At 34.0% G+C, this 27,733-nt stretch overlaps 1 protein-coding gene across 7 annotated transcripts in view; it reads left to right on the top strand.

Annotated features, from left to right (window-relative positions):
- PHKB (phosphorylase kinase regulatory subunit beta) overlaps positions 1-27,733 on the top strand; it is a 219,041-nt gene that overhangs the window by 40,537 nt on the left and 150,771 nt on the right. For 6 of the 7 annotated variants that reach the window (XR_003903728.1, XM_029925046.1, XM_029925043.1 and 3 more), the window contains 3 exons: positions 2,914-3,013; positions 8,067-8,174; positions 11,949-12,029. Coding sequence is in view for 6 of the 7 variants with exons in the window: in XM_029925046.1 (XP_029780906.1) it covers positions 2,914-3,013; positions 8,067-8,174; positions 11,949-12,029 (289 nt within the window). In the remaining variant the exon portion in view is untranslated. Of the gene's footprint in view, positions 1-2,913; positions 3,014-3,044; positions 3,116-8,066; positions 8,175-11,948; positions 12,030-27,733 lie in introns of those variants that run through there. The other variant, XM_029925047.1, reaches the window with a different exon arrangement.

The following is a 27,733-nucleotide window of genomic DNA, read 5'->3' as shown; positions in this document are numbered from 1 at the left end:
TCAAACGATTCCACAAAATAGAAGATGAAAGAAAGCATCCAAATAAATTCTGAGGCCAGCAGTACCCTGATGCCAAAACCAGATAAAATACCGAAAAGAAGGAAATTAGAAGCCAGTATCTCTGATAAGCATAGAGGCAAGAATTCTCAAGAAACTATTACTAAATTGAATCCAACAATGCATTAAAAGAAAATTCATGAGGATCAAGTGGGATGTATTCCATCGATGGCAGGGTGGTTCACTATTTGTAAATCAGTGTGATTTATCGCATTAACAAGGGGAAGGATAAAACATGATTTTCTTAATAGATGCAGAAAAAGCATTTGATGATATACAATTTCTATTCCACAACAAAGTAGTTTTAGAGGAAATATGCCTCAATATAATAAAGGCTGTATATGAAAAACCCATAGCTAACATTATTCTCAGTGGTGAAAAACTAAAAGCTTTTTCTCTTAGATAAGGGATAAGACAAGGATGTCCACTCACCACTTTAATGAACATAGTACTAGAAGTCCTAGTCACAGCAATCAGATAAGAAAAAGAGTTAAAATGCATTCAAATGGAAGGGAAGAAGTAAAACTAGTTTATTTGCAGATGAAATGAGACTATATAGAAGGATGTAGAGGGTATAATAAAAACTCCGTATGATTTGTTCATATGCAGAATTTATGAAACCAAAGAAATAAATGAACAAACAAAAAAAGGCAAACAAAAAACCATACTCTTAAGTGCAAGTAACAAACCAGTGTTTGCTAGAGGGGAGGTGGGGGGATGGGGGGTAGGCGAAATAGATAAAAGAGATCAAGAATACACTTGTATTGAGTATTGAGTAACATATATTGTTGACTCATTATATTATACACCTGAAACTAATATAGCCCTGTATGTTAATTATACTTCATTTAAAAAAAGAAAAAAATGTTAAATTAGTCAACAAAAAATAAACATGACACTCAAATGCAGTCTTTTATTGTATCCTACATTAGAAAAAACCCTAAAAGGTAAATTTTGGGTTTATTTGGGTAAACTTGATATACCATGTATATTAGATAATTTAGTAACAATATTAAATTCCTTGGGTGTAATAATAATATGGTTGTGTAGGCAAATGTCCTTGTTTTTAGGACATAATTTTGAAATGTGTGATCAATTTACAGATTAAAGTTCTTCCATTTATTCATTTTTTAGAATTAAAAGTATTCTTTGGTCATTTTAAAACTCGAGTCTACCTCCACAGAGCTTGTTAAAGAGAGTAGAATATTGCTAGATCCTGGTAGAAAATAATGGAATTATTTCAGGTCATCATATTCATTTTAAGTATTTGAAAAGGTAACAGATGTATCCTGGCAGCCTAATGTTTTTAGTCAAATGCACTTGTTCTTTTATTTTCTGTCAGAAGTGAAATATTCTTCTGCTTTCTATTTTATTTGCGGAAGAAAGGAGAAATAGAGGAACTTCATTAAAATAGAATAACTTTATAAGTGGCTGATTTATTCTGGAATATTTTCATTTTGGTTAAATGCTTATTGAAATTAGGAGGCAGAGGTTTATTTTAAAGACAATATTAGGAGGTGCTTGGGTAGTTCAGTCAGTTAATTGTCTTTGATTTTGGCTCAGGTCATGATCTCCGAGTTCATGAGTTCGAGTCTTGTATTGAATGGGGCTGCTAGTGTGGAATCCCCTTGGGATTCTTTCTCTGCCTCTTTCCTCTCTCTCTCTCTCAAAATAAACAAACTTAGGGGAGAAAAAGACAATTTTAGAAAAACCTGAATTTAGTTTTGTTTTTAGATGAAATAGGAATTGGACACAGATTTCCGTGAGTTTATTCCTCCCAAAGTGTGCTGTTTCTCATATATCGATGCTTGGTCCACTGGTACCTATCCCATAATTTGCCCTGTTAAAACACTTATGTTGGACATTAGAAAAGTAGAGCATAGAGTAAAGTCATGGTAGTTTTACTGCAGTACCTGTATTTGAAGGGAGGAATGATATTCTAGTGGTCACTTACTTTTGTCTGACATTGACAGTGCTATGTTAAAATGACCGTTATTCTTTTTCATAGTGGTATATGAGATCCGAAGTTAGAATAGGAAGAAATTGTAGTCTACTTTTTAAGGAGACAAGTGATACTTTTTATCAAGGGAGGATGATCCCTAGGTAGTTTAGTTAAGATTTAGTGAAACGATGAATAAGTGACTGATTTTTCAGTCATGGGTAACTGTCATCTTCCTTTTGATCCACGGTAAAAAAGGGACCTAAAGGTTCTTAACCTTGCTAAATAGTTAAATTTTAACTGTTTTTTTTTCTTTTTAAAAGCAAGAGATATAAACAATGGTTGATTGATTTTAAACTAAGACCCAAGAATATAAAACTTCCCAAATATATGATGTATCATACTGGGATGTGTGTGTGTGTGTGTTTTTTAAGGATTCTTTGACTAAAGTGCCCACCTTGACATTGTTAAACACATGGTAGAGCAAAGAAGGCACATGCCTACATCAGTCTGTGTTGCCTTGAATCCAACCATTGCATAACCTAAAGGGATTGGTGTTAAAAATCACCTCTACTCTGTAACAGCAAACTTTAAAAAAGTCTTTTAGTAGATTTTTCCAATATAGAATATCCTTTAAAGTTTTAGCCGAGTCAGTGTAGAAATATTGTATGCTATTTTGAAGCAATTGGCTTACTTCCTTAGAAGAAGGAGAAATCAACACAAGTTTCATCATAGAATTTTTTTTTTATTGCAGCATTTCTACATCTGCTGGGAAAATGGAGTTTCACTGTTACAGAATTAGTAGATGTGGCCAGAACATAGGATTAGTCAGATAGTTAAATACTTAATTACCGAAAGCTCTGCTTCCTTTTCAAATGCATTTCCAATTTGTTTCATGAGTTATCTCTCTCACCCAGGCGCATTGATGATGACAAGGGAAGGACCCATGAGCTGGAGCACTCGGCTATAAAATGTATGAGAGGAATTCTCTATTGCTATATGCGTCAGGCCGATAAGGTAAAACACTGTAGTGTGGACTGGAATTCTCACATCATTCTGAAGGATTAATTTAACCAGCATAGCAATAGCATCTTCTGAAGAAGAATGTACTTTCAAAAGGTAAAGTCACATCCTAGGGCAGTCTAGATAGGTTAAAACAGCCCTGTCTTACCAGCCCGGGGTATGAAATACTGAAATTGAAGAAATGCCTTAAGCAAGAGGTGATTGAGAATTGTTATTTAGGCTTGAATTTGTTTGTATGTTGCATCTGGTGTTTGGTTGATAAAGACTCGGTTTCTGAGGAAGCTTATAATATCCATAATTCTAACCAACATATTAATTAAGGTAATCCTTATCCAAATTTTTTTTCACATGTGCTTGTCCTGGCTTAATTGAACTTCAGAAATACTTCATCATTTACATGTAAAGAGGACAGGAATTATTGGCTGAGAAAATAGCAGATTTTACAGGGATATGTGGAAAGTAAAATAATATACATAATAATCAGTAACTGTAATAATAATTATTAAAATATACATAATAAAAACTGTAAAGTTCCATGCAAATATAATTTGATAACTCTCCTACTTACCTACATATTTGTGTTCCTGAGTCCAGTATATGAAGTGTCCGTCCATATACATCAGTGTGTATATGAGTCCCCAAGGTCACCTCCAGGTTTGGTAATTCATTAGCAAAGATGCACATTAGTAATTATGAATGTTTTTATCACTTAATAGTTTATGTTTTTATCATGTGATCATGTGAATATTACAGTAAGTTTTTGTGATTGCACATTTTTTCTTAAGATCTGTATCTGATGTCAAAACTAAAAAAGTTTTACTCTATCAGAATGTGAGAACAAGAAAATATTAGTTGGTATAAAAAGCAAATTTATTCACCAGCTCATAATAGAGATATGTAACAAACCTGTAATTGTCTACAGAGATTTGACTTTCCAAATCATTATTATAAAGGTTTTGCAGTGCTTGAAATAATGTCATATTGGCATACTTGACTTAAATTAGTATGTCATATATATTGAAGTAATTGTGAATAAAGTTTTTTTTCCCCTAAGTGTGAGAAGTTTACTGTTTATTTCACATTTATCATTTCATGAATGCCTGCTGTCTGAGAATTAACTTCTCTTCTTAAGGAAACATTGTGAGACCAGTGAATTTCATGTGTTTATTAAGCAAGCTGACAGACTTAAATAAGTAATGTTTATCAAAAGGAAGGAAACGATGGTAAAGAGGGTCTTTGTGGCTTATTAACCAGTTGTTAATATCCCTTTCTAAATACTACTCAACCTTACTAACCAGTCTTCTCAATTATGTTTTCTTTTGAATACAGCTTGAATGGGACTTAAGCTGTCTTGAATTTCTTAAATTATAAAGGATTAGCATTTCTTTCCTTTGTGTAGTGATGACGTTAGGCAATTAAAAAATGTGAGTTGTAAGGGAAGGTATAGATCATATTAGGACTAGTTATTTGTGCATACCACAAAATGATAGAGTTTTTACACATTTTTAAGCATTTTTATTGTAATCTTTCTTGATCCCCCTAACCTTGTAGAGTAGGAATGAAGGATAGTTCCGTAATGCAGGTTATTTCTATAATTCACATGTGACTATGAAGGACCGACTGTGAGAAATGTAACCGCACATGCTCAGCTCGCTCTGCCTCCTACCAAACTTTCACCTTCTTGACGCTCACCATCTCCTTCATGAGTCTGCAGCAGTAGGGAATGTTGCCATATTTTAACATGTGAAATACATATCTTTTGCCTTTTTCTTAAAACTAAAGTAAAGCATATTTGTAGTATTCATTGTTTATTTGACACTAAGATTTATTTTCTGTCTTCTGAAGTAAATTCAGGACATGCTTCCTGACAAATTTTCTAAAAATACTCCTAAAAAGATTTAATTCATTATGCATTTGAGTGGATAGAGTTGTTCTAGATATGCAGAATGTAGAGCAATCTGATTTCTACTATTATCTTGCCACTTGTCTTAATGCCAACTTAGTCATATTAGGAATTGTTTTTTACCTTTAAATGTTCATATTCTGTCATTTACTCTATTTTCTAATACCCCCTCCAGGAGAAGTATTCAGAATTTTTCAAAATAAATTTATTTTAGTGGTTTAGAAGGCACAGATTTCCTTTATAATGGGCTATGAATGTTGCTATCTCTAGCTGTCTATATAAAAATTTTGTCTAAAATGTTACTGAGTAGGGGCACCTGGGTGGCTCAGTCAGTTGAGCATTCTTCTTAGGCTCAGGTTGTCATCTCACGGTTCATGAGTTCGAGCCCCACATCAGGCTCTGTTGTGCTGACAGCCCAGAGCCTGGAGTCTGCTTCAGATTCTGTGTCTCTCTCTTTCTCTGCCCCTCCCCTGCTCATGCTCTGTCTCTGTGTCTCAAAAATAAATAAACATTTAAAAAAATGTTAATGTTACTGAGTAGTTTCTAGTTTAAGAAAAGTTATTAAATTTTTTTAAAATTTATTTTTCCAGGATTCCCTTATGAGATGATTTTCCCACCTAAATGCTGTATTAGGGCTATAAATTAATGGATGACAAAATAACTTTTCATAAGTTATAAGCTGTTTATTCACAATTATGTAAGTTTCCAGGAAAATTCTATAAATAAGATACAAATAGAAAAAACATTATTTTAGTTTTTTTGATCTAGAAAATTTTGTTTTAATCATTCTTTATTTTTACTTGCCAGAAGCCAAACATATAAAATACTGATTAATGTCCCCTTGTTTTTTTACTGATTTCAAGAATAATTCTTTGTAATTCACATACAATATGCCCCATTAATTTTCAAAGCTTCTATAGTCTTTTTTTTTGAAATCTTAAATTATTTTTCTTCTAACAGCTGTAAGACTCAAAGCATAGTTATATAATTTCCCATTTGAGTATCGTTAATCATTTAATAGTTGCTTTTCCCTGGCATGGTGATTGAATATAAATTTTCATGCTGCGTACTTGTGTGTCTTGAAGACAAATGACAAACACTATGTTATTAACTCTAGCAATAGCTTTTTTTTTTTTTAATGTTTATTTACTTATTTTGAGAGAGAGAGCGTGAACTCATACAAGGAGGGGAATGGTAGAAAGAGAGGGAGAGAGAAGAGAATCCCAGTCTCCAAGCTGTCAACGCAGGGCCCAGTGCAAGGATCAATCTCATGAACTGTAAGATCATGAGCTGAGCTGAAGTCAAGGGTTGGACACTTAACTGACTTAGTCAGTCAGATGCCCTGTCATAATAACTTTTTGGTTTTTGGTGTTTTGGTTTTTTATGTGGGCTTTTTTTTTTTTTTTTTTTACATAGTAACTTTCTTAAACTGATAAAAACCTTATACTTTTAGATATTTATCGATAGGTGAAATGTACTTTATTTTAATCTAACCATATTTTTGTCTAAGAGCCCAGCGTAATGGTCATCACTTTGAGATAATAATCATGGTAGTGTAAAAGGGATGACTGCATTGATTTCTATTTGTGTAGTCTAACACTGTTGCCAGCATTTCAGATACTGAGAATGGACAGCCTTCTCATCTTCTTCTGTTAATATTAGATATCTTGGTCATTTTATAGATAGCAGATACACATCCCTACCTTCCTCCTTATCCTCTCATTCCTATCTACTCATGGGGCCTAGCTTTCATTTTCTTGACTTCAGTGGTAAGGAAGACTATGTATTTGTTTGTAGGGTATTTGCACAGCTCTGGGGAGGGGGAATGCAAAGGTATATTAGCACTTTAGCACAGTAATGGCCAGTGAGCTTGCTGTAACGGCAGACATTACAGTGTTGTGTTGAACAATGTAGAAGCCACTAATCACATATGGCTATTTGATATGTAGTCAGTGTGAATGAGGGACTGAATTTCTAAACTTTGTTTAATTGTAATTTAATTAGTCATCTGTAGCTAGTGGCTATCCTATTGGATAGTGTAACCAATAGAAGCTTATAAGATAGTGAGAGGTACAGAAAGCTAATAAAAAGAAAGGAGAAGCAATTATTGAAGGATAAGCACCCTGATGTAGAAGTCCAGAGGAAGGAATTTGAGGTACAGTTCAGAAGACTTTATAAAAGAAGGTGTTTTTTGGAGATAGAATTTTAAGCATGAGAAGAATTTTGAAGGTGAGGAGAAAATACAGTTCCATGTACTTCCTTAGCCAAATGAAACAAGGCAAAATTATAACCATGCAGATATTATCATCACTTATATCTTTTCAAAGGAGGAAAAGCTTCATATATAGCTTTGTGTTTTTCTATAGTTTCTCTGTTTTTTTTCATCTCATAATTTCAGGGGCTGGCATAGTACTTGGCATATGATTGGTATTAGAAGATGTTCGCCAAGTTGAATTGAACAAGACCTAAAAAAGTAGCTGGATTTTTTTTGTCCTTGGAGGTTGTTAGGTCATTTAGTATTTACTTAGTATTCCAAAATGGTTAGATTTTATGTGCAGTTGGTAAGTACAGGTATGATCTATGTTCTCTTGGAATTGGTGCCTTGTAAGGAGAGTATATGTGGCAGAGGATATGAAAACATGTTGAAAGAAGCATAGGTTACAATTTGTGATCCTTAAAGAAAGAAATAAAATTTGAGTTTTTGAACCGTTACTGAATTAGAATGAGATCTGCAGCACTTTTTCATTGAGTATCATGGAAGCATTTTCAAATAGCAGTAGAGTGGGATGTAATCTCTGAAATCCTGTCCCACAGACTAAACCATTATTTGACTCTAAAATATAAAAATACAAAACAGTTGCAAAAGCCATTGCTAACCACATTAACAAGCTCACTGCTACACTTGATTTGCTACTTGTGAAATAATCAAATAGTCAACAATCATGTTAACTATTAAGTTAGTAGTTATGAGTTTTGTCTGTGTTTTAGTTCTTCAGAAAAAAATAACATTTCTGCTTTGCTCTGTCCTCTGCCTTTAAGCTATAGTTTTCCTCATTAAAAAATTTCATGAAATATAATTTATAACCTCTGAAGTTGGAGAATAATGTGTTATGAGTACTATTTGAATTTTGTGTTTGATTCTAGGTCCAACAGTTTAAGCAGGACCCACGCCCTGCAACCTGTCTTCACTCTGTATTCAACGTGCACACGGGAGATGAGATCCTCTCCCATGAGGAATACGGCCATCTTCAGGTAAAAGGAGACACTGATTTTCTTCTTCTCTGTGTACGCTATAGGTTGTAGAAGATTTGAGGCTATTTAGAAATTTCATAAAGTAGATTTCATAAATTATTTAAAATAGACGTAGAAAACCAACCATAAAATGGAGAAGTGAAATGGTAACCACCGAGGGCTGAGTTAGTCGTTGTGATTGAGCATTAAGTCCAACTTAGGTCTTGGTCTGCAAGCAAAAACGGGCAACTGGATGGTTTGTAATATTATTACGATCTAAAAAAAGGACTCCCACAGTTCTTTCCATGACAAAAGCTTGTACTTACCAGATTTAGAAGAATTTCAACATGCAAGAACTAGGGAATAAAAGACAGTTGACAGTGATACAACAACAAATCAAAAATTTTTGTTACATGACAGCTCATTTTTGGTATATCAACCTTCAACAAAGCTATAAACATACCACTAAAATGTTATTCCTAAAGGCATTTCTGGAGTCTATAAATTTTTTCTTATGTATTAAATTTTATACCTAGACTAACCATGCACTGTTTTATTTTCACTTTTTTCCCCTCTTATATCTGTGTACTGCTTTTAGCTGGACATACTGTTGTCTTGTTTTTAGGATACACATATATATGCTATTTATCTTTAATGGGTTTTCTTCCTGCTCATTATTTGGTTCTGCTGTCTTTAGGACAGAATACTTATTATTCATATATTCCTTACTAAAATAAGAGTATGTCCTTTTTATAGTCCCTCTCTCTAGAGATCGGAAATGTCTTACTTTAGTATGACTCCTCTAGACATAGAAAGCACAGTGTCCCCATTTCTATGTGGCAGAAACTCTTATGCTTATTTGTAACCAGTTCCTTGGGGAATTAGTATTATATGACTATGTAGTTGTTCAACCTTTTCCTTATAATTATAACATAATTAGGTTTTATTTACCTTTTGCTTTGACAACTATGTTTCCTGTTTGAGATAGGATTTCCAGAAGATAACGGCTCATTTATTTATTTTTTTTATTTTTAATGCTTTTTATTTATTTTTGAGAGACAGAGGGAGAGAGTGCAAGCAGGGGACGGTCAGAGAGAGAGGGAGACACAGAATCTGAAGCAGGCTCCAGGCTCTGAGCTAGCTGTCAGCACAGAGCTCGACTCGGGGCCCGAACCCATGAACCATGAGATCATGACCTGAGCTGAAGCCGGACGCTTAACCGACTGAGCCACCCAGGCGCCCCATTTATTTTTGTATCCCATAATTTAAGCTTAGTGCCTGGCTCATAGTAGATTTTAAATAAATGCTGGTCAACCTGTTATTTGGGTATTTCAGTACAGTTTGCCACATGATGATATTTTCTCACAGAAGCATCCCCTAAATGAGAGCATAGAGCTCTTGGAAGTGTAGTTGTAAATGGCTGTCCATAGTGATGGAATTTCTTTGAAGTCATTTCTGATAGGCCAGTATCATTGCTTACATGTAAGAAAACATTTGGTTGAGCCTGGCAGAGGCTAAGAGCTCTTTTCTACATGTTCTGAGGAGAGCTATTCAAAAGTTTACGTCAGTATACAAAAACCGTAAACCCAGAATCTTGTTTCTTTCTGGTTTCCTTGGACCTTGACAAGACCCTCACACACACAGGACTGTGAATGCTGAGAGGTTAGAAGCCGTCTAGGGTAGATCTGCTTCCTGAGAGAGCGACCAGCGCTGCCAGGCCCTGTGGCGGTTTTAGGTAGTTCTGGAAGCATCTTTGCTGCAAGAATTTTCGCTGCATGTATTTTCACCGCATAACTAATTGGCTGTAAGGCGATTTTACATTGAAAGATAAAGTCACAAAAAATCAAAGAGGGACATTAGAAGGGTATAATATAACATGAAAAATGAATGACAAAATTAAAAAGTCTTTGTTGTGAAATACTAAACACTAAATACATTTAAAATATGTATAGAATCATGACAACATTGTCTAAATAATTGATTTTTATATTTTGGACATACCTGAGCATTTGTTTTCAAAATCTCTGGTTTAGAGTTACTATATCTTTCTTACTTGTTGATTTTCTCCTCATTTGGCATTACACTTTTTCATTTTTCACTAAAATTTCTTCCTTCATTGAGAGGGATATCAGTTTCCCAATACTGGGATGCGTATGTGTAACTCAGCTTGGCATTGCATTGTGAAAGCCATCTACCCGTGGCATCTTGTCCACGTCTCTTCATAGACATTCGATGGTTCTCTGGGAAATGTGGGTTCAAAACTCCATCATTATATACACCATTATGAGGGCTAAGATTTATATAACATAAAAAGTATGGAATACAAAAAGATGATTATGAAAGCATAAGACTTATATCATATAAAAGTGGGAATTTCACATCAATGGAGAAATAAAACCAAACTGTCAAATCAAACTGTCAACCAGTTATTTTTTAATCTGTTATGGTCAAGTTGCCTCATGGCTATTTAGTTATGTGGAGAAAATATATGCACTGAAAATGTTTGCAGTGAAATGCTGTGACAAAGATGTCTAAGGCAAAGATAATTGGGCAGAAATACCCAACACCCCTGAGAGCATAGGGCTGCTTTGTTCAGGGCCTCTCGGACAGGAATAATTTTCTGCCTCAGCTTTCTGTCAGTTCCTCGGTAAGGATTGGAGGAGAGTCAAGGAAGGCATAACCTACCAAGGCTTTGGGAGGGTAATAATCTTCTGGGTTAGAATCACACAAAGACAAAATTACATTGTGCTTTCTCTTTATTTTTAACTAATTATTTTCCTAGCTAAATGAAAAATTTTTAGTTTCCCATGTGTTTATTATATACCAGCTTTATTACGATACAATTCATATAACATACAGTTCACCTACTTAAAGTGTACAGTTCAGTCATTTTTATAATATTCAGAGTTGTACAACCACTATCATAGTCAGTTTCAGAATATTTTCATTACCCCATAAAGAAATCTGTGCTCATTAGCAGTCACTCCCCATTCTCCCCAAAAGCCCCCTGTGCTGGGCAGTCACCAGTCTACTTTCTGTTTCTATATATACTCCTAAATACATGGAATCATACATGGATTCTTTCATTTAGCATATTTTCAAGGTTTGTCTTTTGTTGTATTTATCGTTCACTATTTACTTGAGACAATTTATGCATCCCATTCAGGCTTTTTGGTAGAATCTATTTTTGTTAAAGTGGACATTATTATCTTTATTTTTTTCCTATCATATAATATCTATCTTTAATAGACAAACTAAAAAACAAGAACTCATATGTCCATAAACATGGACTAATATGTCTAACTAAAATTAATATGTCCCTGCGGTTGCTTATATCAATTCTACATTCTCTGAGAATAAGACTGTTTTCAAGAATTGCTGCCTATTGTTTATGGTGTACTGGCAAAGCCCTAATGTCTTATTTGCCAAATAACTTTTTCATTTACATACATTTAAGATGAATAGCTGCCTGTGGGGCAAAACTATGTCAAAGTACTTTAGACTCAGAATTTGAAAATAATTCTAAAACAAATGTTACAGAAACAGTTGCTAACGGTTCTGTTTGTGGCCATTTCCCTAATCAGTTATTAACCATCACAGACAATTTGAGAATTTTGGAGTTTTATATTCAAAGCTGGGATTTTATTAGGAACTAATTACTCAGTTCCTTTATTCGACAATAGGAAAGGAAATAGTTTTTATTTGCCACTATTAAAGCAAGTAACTTGTAATTTTAGCTCTTTCATAACATAGTCTTTTTGTTATTTCCTTTAACCTTTTAATATTGTTTTACAGATAAATACAGTGTCACTCTATCTCCTTTACCTTGTGGAAATGATTTCCTCAGGACTCCAGATTATCTATAACACCGATGAGGTACGGATTGCCCAAATTCTAATACTAAATTTCATCTCTGAGAATATCTTTTTTCCTTTTCCTTTTCAAAACTTATTTTTAGTTTTATAAATGGCTTATTCATGTAATCAGATACTGGAATCAAGAATCTTTTTTTTTTTTGATTTTTTATTTATTTATTTTTTTGAGAGGCAGAGAGAGACAGAGTGAGCAGGGAAGGGTCAGAGAGAGAGGGGGACACCGAATCTGAAGCAGGCTCCAGGCTCTGAGCTAGTTGTCAGCACAGAGCCTGACATGGGGCTCGAACCCATAAGATCATGACCTGATGAAGCCAGATGCTTAACCAACTGAGCCACCCAGGCGCCTCTGGAGTCAAGAATCTTTATATTTTCAATGCAATGCACTTTCAGAATGAACAAAATGTATGAGGGTTGTAAAGCTTTACACCTTTGAAGTCTTTGCTTCAGGTGATCTGAATGAAAAATAAGACCTTGTAATTTTAAGAAAATTTTAGTAACAGTGAAAGTAAAATAGCATTTGCAAATTTTCTTAGAGATTTTTTGTCTTTTTTTCGTATTGTTGCTTTTTGTAACCCATCTTTTTTTTCTTTTTAATGTTTGTTCATTTTTGAGAGAGAGAGAGACAGAGACAGAGTGGGTGAGGGGTAGAGGGAGAGGGAAACACAGAATCCAAAGCAGGCTCCAGGCTCCACACTGTCAGCACAGAGCCCGACATGGGGCTCAAGTCCACCAGCAGCAAGATCATGACCTGAGCGAAGCTGGGTGCTTAACTGATTGAGTCATCCAGGTGTCCCTGTAACCCTTTTATTTTTTTAAAGTAAAAAGGTAACGTATATAATATTTGAAAATTTGAAAAGATGAAAAGCATCTCTTTCATAGGCTCTAAGGCTCTAATGCTTGAACAGATGCACAGACATACATGCTGACACATTTTGAAATGTGACACACTGGGAGCAAAAGTTTTTATTATTGAAATGGTACAGACAGTGAGACTCCCTCAGAGAGTACGTATGGTGCATATACTTGTTATTATTTCTCTGCGATGATCCATGCAGGGAGACCAAGTGCATTATAAAATTCACACCCGAGTCATCATGAGACGGCAGTGAGGCTGCTGTGAAATGGTATACGTAGTCCCGTCCTCCAGTAGTGTGTAGTCTTCTACGTCCTTCCAGTTGTGCTTTTTAAATAGTAAATAGAGTCTATTTAGATGTTCATGTAAATAGTAAAGAAGAAACTAATAGTACCCACTTATGGTTTCTTCTGTTGGATCTATTAAAGAATTACGTGCTGTATTTCATCCAAATAGTTCTCAGTTTTTATAGTATTGTGAAATAGTGGTATTTAGAGGTTTGGAGTTAGGGGAGGGTGTGGAAGAGTCCTGTTTCAGACCAAGTTAAGCAGTATCCTAAAGCACAAAACAAATGGAAGAAGCTTGACTCTGACTAAGGAGAGAAGGTCTCCCAGAACCAGCACATTGAGGTTTCCTTAGAAATTCCGAGATATCCAGTATTACCAGCAACAACTAACATCGAGGATTGCAAGTGGGTTCTCACTAATGTCACCGATGGTGGTGGGAGATTGACTTGGTTAGTCGTAGCATTGCTTTGTTTGGTAGTTTGTTTTAAATTTTAATTTTTAAGTTTATCTCTTGCTTTCTTCATATCTACCATCGTTCATTTTAAATCTTCAGTCATCAACGACAGTTTCCAAAATGGGGTACTGCTTTAACCTTCCATTCTTTTTGTATGATTTGAATATACTAAAGCAATTTTGATATCTTCTTCTTAGACTTTCTTTTCTCCTTTTTTCTTATTTTTTACTTAGTTTTTATTCAGTATTCATAAAATTTTTATGTAACAAATTTCAATAGGCCTTTAACAGGTATACTTAAAATCCTACAATAGCAAAATGGGTTATTGAGGCTCACCATCTTTTTCCTTGAGTTTGTATACACTGTGTCAGGAATGATATGGAGAAGTAATAAATGGTCCTGCAAAGGATCTTTCAGGGAATGAAATTCCTTTTATCTAGGTGTTTCAGGGAAGTGAATCCTTTGAAAGGTAGAACAAATTGGAACCGTTTCCTTTTTTAATTGTGCCTTATTCCCCACAGGGCAGGTGAGTAGCCCTGTCTCTTCTTCATTCCCAACCACAGCACATCTCAGAGCAACCTGCAGACTCTTTCTGTTTACTGTCAAATTTTTAATTTGCCCAAATCTTTATTTTTTTAGGATTGAAGAATATAGAGTTTATATACCTACACAACACACACACACACACACACACACACACACACACAATACATATTGTCACCCTTTGGTTTACTTTCTAAAAATTTTTTTTAATGTTTATTTATTTTTGAGACAGAGACAGTGTGAGTGGGTAAGGGCCAGAGAGAGAGAGAGAGAGAGAGAGAGAGACAGAGAATCTGAAGCAGTCTCCAGGTCCTGAGCTGTCAGCACAGAGCCCAATGTGGATTGAAACTCATGAATCTGTAAGATCATGACCTGAGCTGAAGTCGGATGCTTAACCAACTGAGCCACCCAGGCGTCCCTATTTTTCAATAAATCATTTTCCTTAATTTAACAATGTATCATCATATCTTTACTGATTCTCTTGTTTTTGTATGCACTTTGTATCCACATTGTATTTCCTTAGGGAAAAGACCATTGTCTTAGGGTATGCTTAAGGTGCTGTGTAAAATAATGAGTGCCAGTGTTTGAGCTCATGAGCCTTGCTGGAGGACATATTTTCTAAAGGCAGGAACATTGGCATATGCTCATGTGTTATGTTTTGTGGTTACCCAGTATACATTGGTGTCTGTAGAAGTATTGCTGTGCACATGCAATATTAGATTTTTATTAAAAAACAAAACAAAACTATGGGGGCACCTGAGTGGCTCAGTCACTTGAGCGTCCAACTTCAGCTGAGGTCATGATCTTGCGGTCAGTGAGTTTGAGCCCTGCATCAGGTCTGCTGACAGCTCAGAACCTGGAGCCTACTTCGGAATCTGTGTCTCCTTCTCTCTGCTCCTCCTGATCTCATGCTGCCTCTGTCTCTCTCAAAATAAACATTTAAAAATTTTTAAATAAATAAATAAATAAATAAATAAATAAATAAAAACTGTGAAAGAGGCAACCTTCTGTAGTTCCTTCCTTACCTGCTTTCTTGTTTTCATCTGGACAGAAGCCTGTAATGTATATTAAAGTTACATATTTTAATAAAAATTTGTGAGTATTTTATGTATATAATACTTGTGTATATGTTTTGTATATATAGATATAGATATAGATATATCTATATATACACTATAAAGTTCACCTAAGTGTTTCCTTCTATTAACGGAGGTAACTTTCTATGTCATGTTTCATGACATTTTCCACAAATAAATTTTCTAAGAATAGATGCAGAGAAACAAGAATCATTCAGAAATGGGTCTAGAGAAACTTACTTTATTTCAAAAATCAAGGACTCACCTCCCAATTTGTGTAACAAATGAGTTTTTGCTTTAAGATAATACTTTCTTGCTTTTTGTTGAAAGCCTCGGTTTGGTGATCCCACAACTGTAAGTTTTAAAGAGAACTTTGAAAGCGAAGATATGCAAGGTTAAAATTTTGTCCTCCCTTACTAAATTTTAGATTTGCTTTTATGTATTTATTTTTGAATTTTTCTTAATATTTATTTATTCTTTGAGAGAGAGAGAGAGAGAGAGAGAGAGAGAGCGAGAGAAAGAGAAAGCATGAGCTGGGGAGGGGCAGAGAGAGAGAGACAGAATCTGAAGCAGACTCCAGGATCTGAGCTTTCAGCACACAACCCGATGTGGGGCTCAAACTGGTGAAGTGTGAAATCATGATCTAAGTTGAAGTCGGATGCTTAATGGACTGAGCCACCCGTGCGCCCCTAGATTTGCTTTTATTTTTAATTAAGTTATTAATTGTGTTAATTTTATGTCAGTGTTTTATTGGATAAATCTTTATACATGGAGGTGGAAAAACTACCTGTAAGGATTCTAATATCCCTTTTCCAGTGTCATGCTGTTACATGACTAATTTTGGTATTATTTATGATATCTCCCATGTCATAGTGTCCTATCATTTTAGAAAAAAAATAACCTCAGATACTCTTACAATCTTAAAATTTAGGGAGAAATAAGAGTTAATTGGGGGTATTATTTGGAATGATCTGTAGAGCCAATTGTATTGACAGAAGTTTGTAAAATAGTCCTGCATGCTTCAGTTCATTTAGATAAATAAATAAAATAAATATATTTTAATATAATTTATTGTCAAGTTGGCTAACATACAGTGTGTACAATGTGCTCTTGGTTCAGGAATAGATTCCCATGATTCACTGCTTGCATACAACATCCAGTGCTCATCCTAACAAATGCCCTCCTCAATGCCTGTCACCCGTTTTTCCTTCTCCCTGTGCTCCCCATCAACCCTCAGTTTGTTCTCTGAATTTAAGAGTCTCTTATAGATTTGACTCCCTGTCTGTTTGAAACTATTTTTCCCCATCCCTTCCCCCATGGTCTTCTGTTAAGTTTCTCAAATTCCACATATGAGTGAAAACATATATCTGTCTTTCCTTGACTGACATATTTCACTTAGCATAATACCCTCCAGTTTCATCCACGTTGTTGCAAAGGGCAGGATTTTATTCTTTCTCGTTGCAAAGTAGTATTCCATTGTATACATAAACCATATCTTCTTTGTCCATTCATCAGTTGATGGACATTTGGGCTCTTTCCATGATTTAGATAAATATATTTGAGTATTATTTCCATGCATGAAAACTTGTTTATTCATGAATGGTCAGACAGTTACTTCTTAGATTGTAAGTCTTATAATAAAAAAGCTGTTCAAAACTGCATGTGCTTATTCAGCGTGAGACCTGGAGAAGTCTCCTTTAGGACTACGTCTCATGTCATTTACTTTTTGTTTTGCAAATACGCCTTTTACCATCGGACCTAGAAGCTTTTTTCATATGTTTTCAGATTGGATGACTCATGGAATTTTTTTCTCTATTGATGTATGAGAAATTATCTCAGAACTTAGTGGCTTAAAATTCACAAACATTTATGATCTGATAGTTTTGGTGGTCAGGAATTTGAGAGCAGCTATGCAGGGTGGTGCTGAGATGCAGTCTCTCATGTGTAGCACTGAAGCTGTCAGCTAGGTTCCTTGAAAGTTTTCCTGAGGCTGGAGGACCCACTTGTAACGTGACTCACTCCCATGGCTGTTGGCAAGCGGCCTTTCCGAAGAGCTGCTTGAGTGTCCTTACAGGATGGCAAGTAGCTTCCTCCACAGGAAGTGATTCAAGAAAGCATGGTGGTGGCACAGTGTTGTTTCAGGTGCTGGCCGCAGAAGTCACCCTCCACCATTTTATACATCATGCTTATCATACAAGTTAGTGTGGGCGGAGCATAGCTCGTGGGATTCGGGTAAGATCAGGAGCCAGCATTCTAAGCAATAGTTTTAGTTGAACTTTGTTAGAGATTTTTTAAAGATACGATTTATTTTACTCTTAGACATGGAAACTTATTTTTAATTTTAAAGTCTTTATTTTTCCTACTCCTGTTATTTACTGAGATTTGACTTTTGCTTCGTGTGCATGTTTTATTCTTATAATACCAGCAGGTTTTTTGCTTCTGTTTCTTGTACAGTCACTTCTATGTTATAGATGTTATTTTCTGGTATGAAGTGGTTTATAGGCTGAATTGGAGGGGTCTCTGTTTTTTAAAAGTTAGAATAAATCTCTTCTTTGAGTAATTTTAGAGATGTTACAAGATATTCTTAATTCCTGCATGTCAGCAATATACACAGAAAAATGAATGTTACTCAAAACTATTTACAGATGCTTTTCTCTAAAAATAGAAATACACTATTATTCTTATTTCTCAAAATTATACATAGCAATAATAGCAAAAATTTGTATAGCATTTATTATATACTTTCACTGTTCTAAGTGTTTTGCATATATATAAATTCATTTAATCTTTACAACACTATCAGGTATGTGTAGTTACTATCTCCATTTAAATGACAAGGGTAATGCAAAGAGCCAGAAAGTAGCTTGTCCAAGGTCCTTTCTGTATTCAGTGGCAGGGCTGAGATTTAAATTGTGTGGTCTAGCAATAGAGTCATTTTTTGTATTGACAGTAAGTCATGTATCTTTGCTTACCTTGGGCAGATATGTATGACACATGTCAAGTGACATCATCATGTTCAAGTCATGAGGGCATCCAAGAAGATTGATGGCTTACAGATTTGTATATATACAGATGCCTGTATTCATTTATGTACCCTTCCATGAATAATGCAATTATTGACAAATATTTATTGAGTTTCTACAATGGACTAAACACAGAAAATGGCAGTGAGAAAAGACATTAGTCTCTAATGTCATGAAGTCCACATTCCAGTGAGGAAAATAGAATTAATAAATGATTAAATATATAGTACTTGATACTATATATTTGACATATAAATTATTTGAGTGTAAGGGGGAAATAGAAATAAAACTGTAAAACTGTTTTTTAAGTGGAGTTATCAGGACAGGCCCTTCTAAAAAAGAACATTGAGCAAATACCTGGGTAAAATAAGGTAAAAAATTGTGCAAATATCAGAGGAAGAACACTCGGAGAGGAAAAGGAAAGCGTGAAACCTTCAGGATTGAATGTGGTGGCTGTTATTGAGGAATAACTAGAAGGATTTATGATTGGAGTGAGTCGATGGTCAGAGAGGGGTAGAGGCTACTTAGCGAAGTCAGATGCTGTGCTGACACTTGGGATTTTATTCCCAGTGTGCTGGGATGCCGTGGGAGCTCTTGAGCCGGTGGTAGGATATAATTAGAGCTATGTTTGGAAGGAATTGCTTTGGTTGCCCTGTGGAGAATAAACTGTAAAAGGGCAAGATGGGAATAAAGGAGACCAGTTCAGCTGTTTTAATAGCCAGGAGGAAGAATGTGTGTAGCTTGGACTAGCATGATGACAGTGGAAAATATTTCATTTTTGATATAAAATAAAGGTAAAACCAATAAAATTAGCTTATGGATTGGATAAGTAATATGAGAGAAAAAGAGTTAATGATCATACAACATTTATGGGTCTAAATAACTGGATGTTATTATTAACTGACAGTAGAGAAAATGGGAGAAGAGCTTTGGCTGTCTGGTGGTGATAGGAGTAGGAATTGGGAGCTTGGTTTTAGATATGTTGAATTTTAGGTGCCTCTTCGACAGTAAAAGATCACATGGGCATGTGGATAGCTATGAATTTGGGAGTCATTATCATACAAATGGTTAAATCCAAGAAACTAAATGAGATGACTTGGAGTCTGAGTACAGCCAGAAGAGGGATGGACTGAACCCTGGGCACACTGGATACGGGAAGTAACAGTAGTGTCCAGGAAAGCAATTTGAGGAGGAGAGCTCACAAGGGATGGGGTGTCTATCCTAGAAGCTAACCAAAGAAAGTGCTTCGAGAAGGAGGAAACAATCAACTATTACTCCCTAATGAACTTGCGTGGGAGAGACAAAGGTCGGGTAAGATGAGTACCGAGATTTGATCATTGCTTTTAACACTGTAGTTATTCATGGGCTGACTACGTAATTCATTTTGTAACCAGGACATTTTTGATAGTGAAAGGGGATACTGTTCATAATTATTCCCGGACAACAGGCGTAAGTAAGGACAATGCAAACCTTGCTTAAGTCACTGGTGAACTTGATGGGAAGAGTTTCACTAGGAACAATAACTCTGATTGGAGGAGGAGAAGGGGACACAGGAAATAACTTTATTGAGTTTTCTTGAAAAGAGATCATGGAAAGGGGATAGACTTTGAACCAAGTCAGTCATAATGGATTATAGATTCTTAGCCCTGTTTTGAAATTTTACTTCAACATAACTTGAAAATAAATGAGTAGTACTGTGTCAGGGGTCCCAAAGGCCACCCCTGGGTTGATGATTCTCTGGGAGAACTGTCAGGATTTGTCATGTTGTCCTAGTCATAGGAATGCTTTATTATAGAGAAAGCATATAAAGCAAACCCAGCTAAAGGAAAAGCTACATGAAGCAAAGCCTGGAAAAAGGTTCAAGCTTTCAATAGTCCTTTCCTGATGTAGCCATACAGAACATGCTGAATTCCTCCAATGTCAAATTGTGACAAAGTGTCTGAAACTTTGTCTCTACCACGCAAGTTCATTAGGGAGTTATTGCTCAAGGTGTTTATTGGAGTCTAGTCACATAAACACCTTCCACCTGGCAAGTACCACATTTCTAACTCTCAGGAAAGCAGGTATTCAGCACAACATCTGTTTAGTAAATATTGTTTACTTTAACAGTTTAGGTACAATAAACCACAACTGTGACTTAAACTATTCCTTAGTCCTATCTATGAAAGACTATTTCATCATGTATTATTCATGTTAATTACAGGAATTTATAGCTTATATATAAATGATAAAACTATTTTGGATGTTAGAGTATTTAGAGCTTTTTGTATTAGACTAATGAACAAGCATAATCATTCCTAACAAATCACTGTATTATTTATTACTTTTTGTTTATTCTAACCCATATGGGAAAATTATGTGAAAATTGAACCCAGTAGCCCCTTTATATATGAGAAATGTTAGAGATTTGTGTGTACTCCAGTATTCTTTTGTTGTGAATGTTAAATGAGACAATATAACTATGTCATGTTTGCTGTGATGGAGCCTAGTTTTCCAGATGCTTTTCTTTCTTTTTAGATACTCATTTTGTGAGGTGTCTTGGCATTTTACAGTCCTCATAATTGTTGTTAACCAAATTTTAGTGATGCCAGTTTGCTTAACTACGCATTTTAAAATTAAAAAAAAAATTATTAAAATCATCAAGTATAACTTTTTAAAAAATTTGTTCTTTGATCTTTATTAAGCATATATTTAAGAAAACTGAAGTATTAACTTATAGTTCTTAATACATGGTGTTTTGAAGAAATAAAATGTTTCAAATACAATTAAGTACTTTTACTAATCTCAACTCCCACTTATTACTGACCCATTATGTGGGGTTTGTTTAGTTTCAGTGAATTACATTTTACAAGAAAATTCTTTATCAATCTAGATCCTCAAATACATTGGCATAAATTTTTTCACAATATTCTTTTAGCATTTTAACAACTGTTGGCTCTATAATGATATCCTATTTTCAGTTTCTAAATTGGATAATTTGTGACATCTCTCTTTTCTGATTGGTCTTGTAGTTTTTCAGTTTTATTAGTCTTTTTTAAGGAACCAGTTTTTAGCCTTGTTGAGTTTCTCTACTGCGTGTTTGTTTTTTTGTTTAATACATTTCTACTCATATATTTATTTCCTTTCTTCTTTCTTTAATTTATCCCCTTTCAGGGTTTTTCTTTATATGGAAACTTAGGTCATTGATTTTTAGGGTTTTTTTTCTGCCTGATGTATATGTTTAATGCTTTAAATATTCCCTCTTGCATTCTAAAAGTTTTTATACTTTTATTATCATTCAGTAAAAATATTTTCCAGTCACAATTATGATATATATATGCATATATATATGTATATATATATTTTTTTTATTTTTACCAGTGAGCTATTTAAAATGTATTTCTTAATTTCCAAACACTTGGAGATTTTCTGTCTTTTTAATATGACTTCTAAGTATAAATCTACAGTGGTCAGAGAACATATTCTATATAGTTACAATCCTTAAAATTTTTTGAGATTTGCTTATGACCCGGCATATGGTCATTACTAGTTAGTATTTCATAGAAACATGACAAAAATGCTTCTGGGTTCAATGTTCTTTATGTTAATTAGGTATACAGTGTTAATCAAGCTATTTATAACTTTTATGTGTCGTGCAGTTTTCTGTTATGTTCGTTCAGTCTCCAACTATGACTGTGAATGTTTTTCTCCATTTAAGTCTAAAACATTTTGATATATGTATGTATATATATATGCACACACATATGTGTATGTCTGTATATTTAAAATTACATCCGTATGATTTTAAATTGTTATACCTTTGTGTTAGGTTGGCAATGTCCCATTTCAACTCAGAAAATTTCTTTCTTACAATATACTTTTTGTAACTAGACTAAGTTGTTTTGATTAGTATTTGCGTAATGTATCCTTCGTAAGTATCATATGATTATTGCTGTTTTTAAAATCTAGTCTGTAATCTTTTTCTTTTAATTAGGTACTTACTTCATTTATAATTTAATGTAAATTTTGAGGTATCTTGGCTTGTCTTTCATATTTCTATTTGTTGTTGGTTCCACCTATTCCTTAGACTTCTGTCTTCCATTGTTTTTTGTATAGATAACTCTTGTTGCTTCTATGAAAACATTGTCTTCTTGGGCTGCGTTAATATGTTTTTCTTTTTGATTTTTTTTAGTTTTACTAAGATGTGCTATTCTTTTTATTTATAATCCTTCTTGGTGCTTGTAGAAGTTTTCAAGTCTGAGCTTAATGTCTTCATAAGATTTGGGAAGTTCTCAGCTGGTATCTACTTAAATATTGCTTGTGCTTCATTCTTTTTTCCATTTTTCTTTTTTGAAACATCAAATATATGTGTGTTACACCTTGTCCCATAGCTTTAATCTCCTTTTTTCTATTCTTCTCCCTATCCTTTTTGCTATCTCTGGTTTGATTTGGATTTATTTTTTTTTCTAGTTTATCTTCATATTTACTGTCATGCTCTAATATATCTAATAGGTTATTAAAGCCTGTTTGTTGGATTTTTAATTTAGATATATTTTTTAATTCTAGAATTTGCATTTGATTATTTTTTAGATAAATGTCTTCTGCTGAAATTCTTATTTTTAAAATTTCTATTTTGGCCTTTGATGTATTAACTTCCATGTTTGATATAACTGCAATGTGTGGATTACCTGTGGTTTTATTATTATGATCTATTTTCTTTCATCAGTTTTGTAATTTGGTTTTGTTTTCTTGCATGGCTGTTGTACTTCATAATTGATTGTCTTAACAATTTTTTTGTTTTACTATATTCACTGAGTTATGAAACTAAAAGAAAAACTGGTATTTATTACCACTCATTCCCCATTTCCCTTTACCCCTGTCCTCCTCATAACCACTGATCTACTTTTTCTCTCTATGGATTTGTCATTTGGACATTTGATATTCAGGGAATCATGTAACCCCCGTGTCTGGCATTTTCATCTGACCTGTTTTCAAGGTATATCCTTGTTATAGCAGGTATCAGTACTTTATTTTTATGACCAGGTATGTTGGATTCTATACTGCACGTTTTGTTTATCCATCAGTTGCTAGAAATTTGGTTAATTTCTACTTTTTGACTATTATAAATAGTGCTGCTATGGATATTCGTGTTGCAGTGTTTGTGTGTAGGTACATTTTCAGTACTCTGAGGTATATATATTTAGAAGTAGAATTGCTAGATCATATAAGTGAAGTTAATGTAAGTTAATGTGAGGACTTGCCACTGTTTGCCAAAGTGAATGCATCATTTTACATTCCCATCAGCAAAGTATGAGGGTCTGTTTTCTCTGTTTCTTTCCTAGTGTTTGTTCTTGTTTTTTATTTCCTTGTTTTTATAGCTATTCTGTCAGGTGTGAAGTGATTTCTCATTTTGGTTTTGGTTTGCTTTTCTTTTCTTACTACTGATATTCAGCATTTCTTTATATTGTTATTTGTATGTCTGTGGGAATTATCTATTCATATTATTTACCCCTTTTTAATTGAGTTGCTTGTCTTTTAATTGTTGACATATAAGGATTTTTAAAATATATCTTGTATATTAGACCCTTATCAAAAATATACTTTGCAAGCATTTCTTCTATTCTCTGGGTAATCTTTTTATTTTCTCTCTATATATGTTTTTTTCTTTATATGTATATATTTCTTCAGTGTCCTCTGACGCATAAGGTTTTAAAAAAGTTTTGATGGAATCCAGTTTATCTAATTTTCCTCACTTCTTGTGCTTTAGGTGTCATAAGTCTGCCTTAATTTCTTCCAATGAGGTTTTGTAGTTTTAAGTATGTTTTCCTCTCTTTATAACATTTATTCCTGAATATTTTATTTTGTATGCTATTGTAAATGGAATTTCTTAATTTCCTTTTCAAACTGTTAATTCTAAGTATACAGAAATGCAATTGATTTTTGTTTTGTTGATTTTGTATCCTGCAACCTTGCTTAAGTTGGGTTCATTTTAATAGTCTTTATAATAAGTCTGGCTAGAGGTTTATCAATTTGTTAATTTTTTTTCAGAACTAGTTCCTTGTTTCATTCCTTTAGTTTCTAGATCATTTATTGCTACTGTAATCTTCATTATTTCCTTCTTCCTGCTGGCTTTAGGCTTCATTTTTTTTTTTCTATCTTCTTTAGGTATAAGGTTAGGTTGTTTATTTGATATTTTTCTTGCTTATTGAGGTAGACCTGTATTGCTATCTACTCACCCAGGATTGTTTTTGCCGTATCCCAAAGATTTTGGACCATTGCATGTTCATTTTCATTTTTTCCCATGTGTGGTTTTTTTTTGTTAATTTCTCCTTTGATTTTCTGGTTGATCCATTTGCTGTTTAGTAGCATGTTATTTAACTTCCATGTATCTGTCATCTTTCCAGATTTTTTCTTGTAGTTGATTTCTGGTTTCATAGCATTGTGGTGAGAAAACATGGATATAATTTCAGTGTTTTTGAGGCCTGTTTTGTCACCTAATATGTATTTGCTTTTTTATTGTGATATCTCTGTCTGGGTTTGGTATTAGTATAATAACGCCCTCACAGAATGGGTTAGGAAGTGTTTCCTCTTGAAGAGTTTATGAAGGGTTCCTTTTAATTCTTTGAACCTTTGGTAAAGTTCACCAGTGAAGCTAGATGGGACTGGGCTATTCTTTATGGGAAGATTTTTATCATGATTTTAGTCACTCTACTTATTATATATCTATTTGGATTTTCTACTTCTTCTTCAGTTGGTTTTGGTATATTTCTTTCATTCTTTATTATTTATCATATTTCCTCTTTTCATCAGTCTAGCTAAAGGTTTATCAGTTTTATTGATATTTTCTATGAATCATTTTTTGGTTTCATTGATTTTTCTCTCCAAAATTTCTATTCTGTATTTTATTTGTTTCTCCTCTAGTTGTAATTATTTACTTTCATTTGCTTTGAATGGACTTATTTGCTCTTATTCTATTTTCTTAAGTAGAAGGTTAGATTATTGATTTGAGATTTGTTCTACTTTTCAGATATAGGCATTTTTAGTTATAAATTTCTTTCTACAGTCTCCTTTGCTGCATGTCATTATTTTTGATGTTATTATTTCCATTCATTCATCTCAGTGTATTTTCTAATTTCCCTTGTGATTTCTTCGATTCATTGGTTATTTAGTAGTGTTTTTTTCCATCTTCACATGTTTGTGAATGTACTAATTTTCTCTGTTATTGATTTATCACTTTATTCCATGGTGACTGGAGAAGTACTTGGAGTGATTGTAGTAAAATTATTGCATACCATTATTCTAATTTTTGTCCTTTTTTCCATTTTTATCCTTTTCAAATCAAATTTTGATTTTGGTTCCTGTTAATAGTTTCTCTTTATTGACTCTATTTGTGAGATACTACTCTTACCAAATTATCTTTAGTTCTTTGTACATGCTTTCCTTCAGCCCTTTGAGCATACTTAAAATAATTGATTTAAAGTCTTTGTCTAGTAAGTCCCATGTCTGGGTTTTATCAGGGATACTTTGTTTTCAATTTCATTTTTTTTGAGAGAGAGTGTGTGCATGAGTAGGGGAGGGGCAGAGGGAGAGGGAAAAAGAGAGACTCCTAAGTAGGATACATGCTACCTGCCTAGCATGGAGCCCTACATGGGGCTCAGTCTCACAACTGTGAGATCATGACCTGAGCCGAAATCAAGAGTCAGATACTTTAGTGACTGAGTCACCCAGACACCCCTATCAGGGACACCTTTTATCAATTTCTCTTATTCAGGTATATGGGCCATAATATTTTGTTTCTTTGTATGCATCATATATTTTTGTTGTTAAAACTGGATATTTAAAATAATACAATGTATCAACTCTGGTAATATGATCCTTCTCTAAGGTGTGGTGGTGTTGATGTTGTGTTTGTGTTATTTGATCGTTTAGTGTCTTTCTTGAAAATTTTCTGTGAACTTTGTATTCTTTGTATTCTGTCATATGTGGACATTGATGTTTTTCCATCTTTAAAGAAAGTGTTTGTTTCAGGCAGCTGCAGTGCTCAGTCATTGCCTCTGATTGTTTTTGTTATATGGCCAGTGCAAAAGCTGTGCACATTGTGCAATCTTTGAGTCAGGTCATTTAAAGGTAAGCTCTGTGATGCCAGTTTTTAAGAACCAGACAATTCAATAAGAACAGTTCACTGAGATGGTGATTTGGGGGAGTTCCAAACTCGTAAGTCCTTTCTAGTGGCTTTTGTTGATTTTCATGACTACTATGATTGTGTGGCCTAGGCTACAACAGAGCTGGGGAGAGATAGTGGGAATAGGACAATTTAATACGTTCCAAAGCTCACTCAACTGAGATTTCAGTCACTTGTCCTGATTAAATGTTCTTCACATTGTTGCAATCTCTTGTTTAATTTCTAGAGTTCTGAAAAAGTTGATTTTCATGATTTTTGTCATTATTCTTATTGCTTTTTGGATGACTAGATTTTCAGAGTTCCTTACCATGCTATTCTGTGAGTTGAATTCCCATTGTAATTATTTTTAATATAATTTTCTATTTATACATTTTTCCCCAACAGCTTTTTATCCTGCTGTTTAGCCATCCCATAAGATCAATTAACCCAGGAGTCCTAATGTATTTTTACCTGTATTTAAGAAAAAACTTTAATATTATTTAACCATTTGTCTTATTTAAACGTCTGTATAACAACACATTTAATAGCTGTCTGAGATTCTATACCCTCTGTCAGAAATGTACAACTGAAAGTGCCTACTGTCCATTCGTTCTCAAATGTATAGTGAACACCTGCTGTGTGTTGACAATGGTAATGGCGCCTATTGTTTGCTGGACATTATGTTTTTTTTATAGCAGTAATACTGTTATAAATGATTTTTTGGCTAATATATGTACCTATTTGGTCTAGTATATTTGAGGAGTTGTTAACCTTGAGATTATTTTTGTCTCTTCACTGATTTTATTATTAGGCAGTCAATTTTTATTTATTTATTTTTAAGTAAATATAATTTAATTAATGCAGGAATGTGTAGAAAAATACATATTTGGGTTTTTTTACACAATTTATTTTTTTAACATATGCAGTTATTTTCTGTCATTTACAATACAGTAGTTGCAATGATACTCCAAACAGAAAAGCAAAATAAAAAATCAAAACCCCCACTTCTATTTCATGTAATTAGACTTATACAGAAATTAGAAAGTTAGGTACCAACTAGTTAATCACCTAATTTCACAGCTATCTGAAGTGGCAATCGTTATATAGCAGCTTATCTATGATACATTCAAGATACATGGTACAATTATTACTTGCCCATAAGCTACAACACAGCCTGCTTAATACCTTTCCTTAAATTCCACCTCTATACTACAGTATACTTGAGGTCCATGCAAAAAAGTAGCTACCTTTTATATAGGAAATGGATGATTAAGTCTTTGGTGTTGTAAAAGCAACTTCATTTAAACATAACCATCCCCACCACCATAA

This window comes from Suricata suricatta, chromosome 16 (genome assembly GCF_006229205.1).
Source record: "Suricata suricatta isolate VVHF042 chromosome 16, meerkat_22Aug2017_6uvM2_HiC, whole genome shotgun sequence".
Taxonomy (NCBI): domain Eukaryota; kingdom Metazoa; phylum Chordata; class Mammalia; order Carnivora; family Herpestidae; genus Suricata; species Suricata suricatta.
The sequence above is the reverse complement of the archived record's forward strand: the minus strand, read 5'-3'. Positions and strand labels throughout refer to the sequence as shown.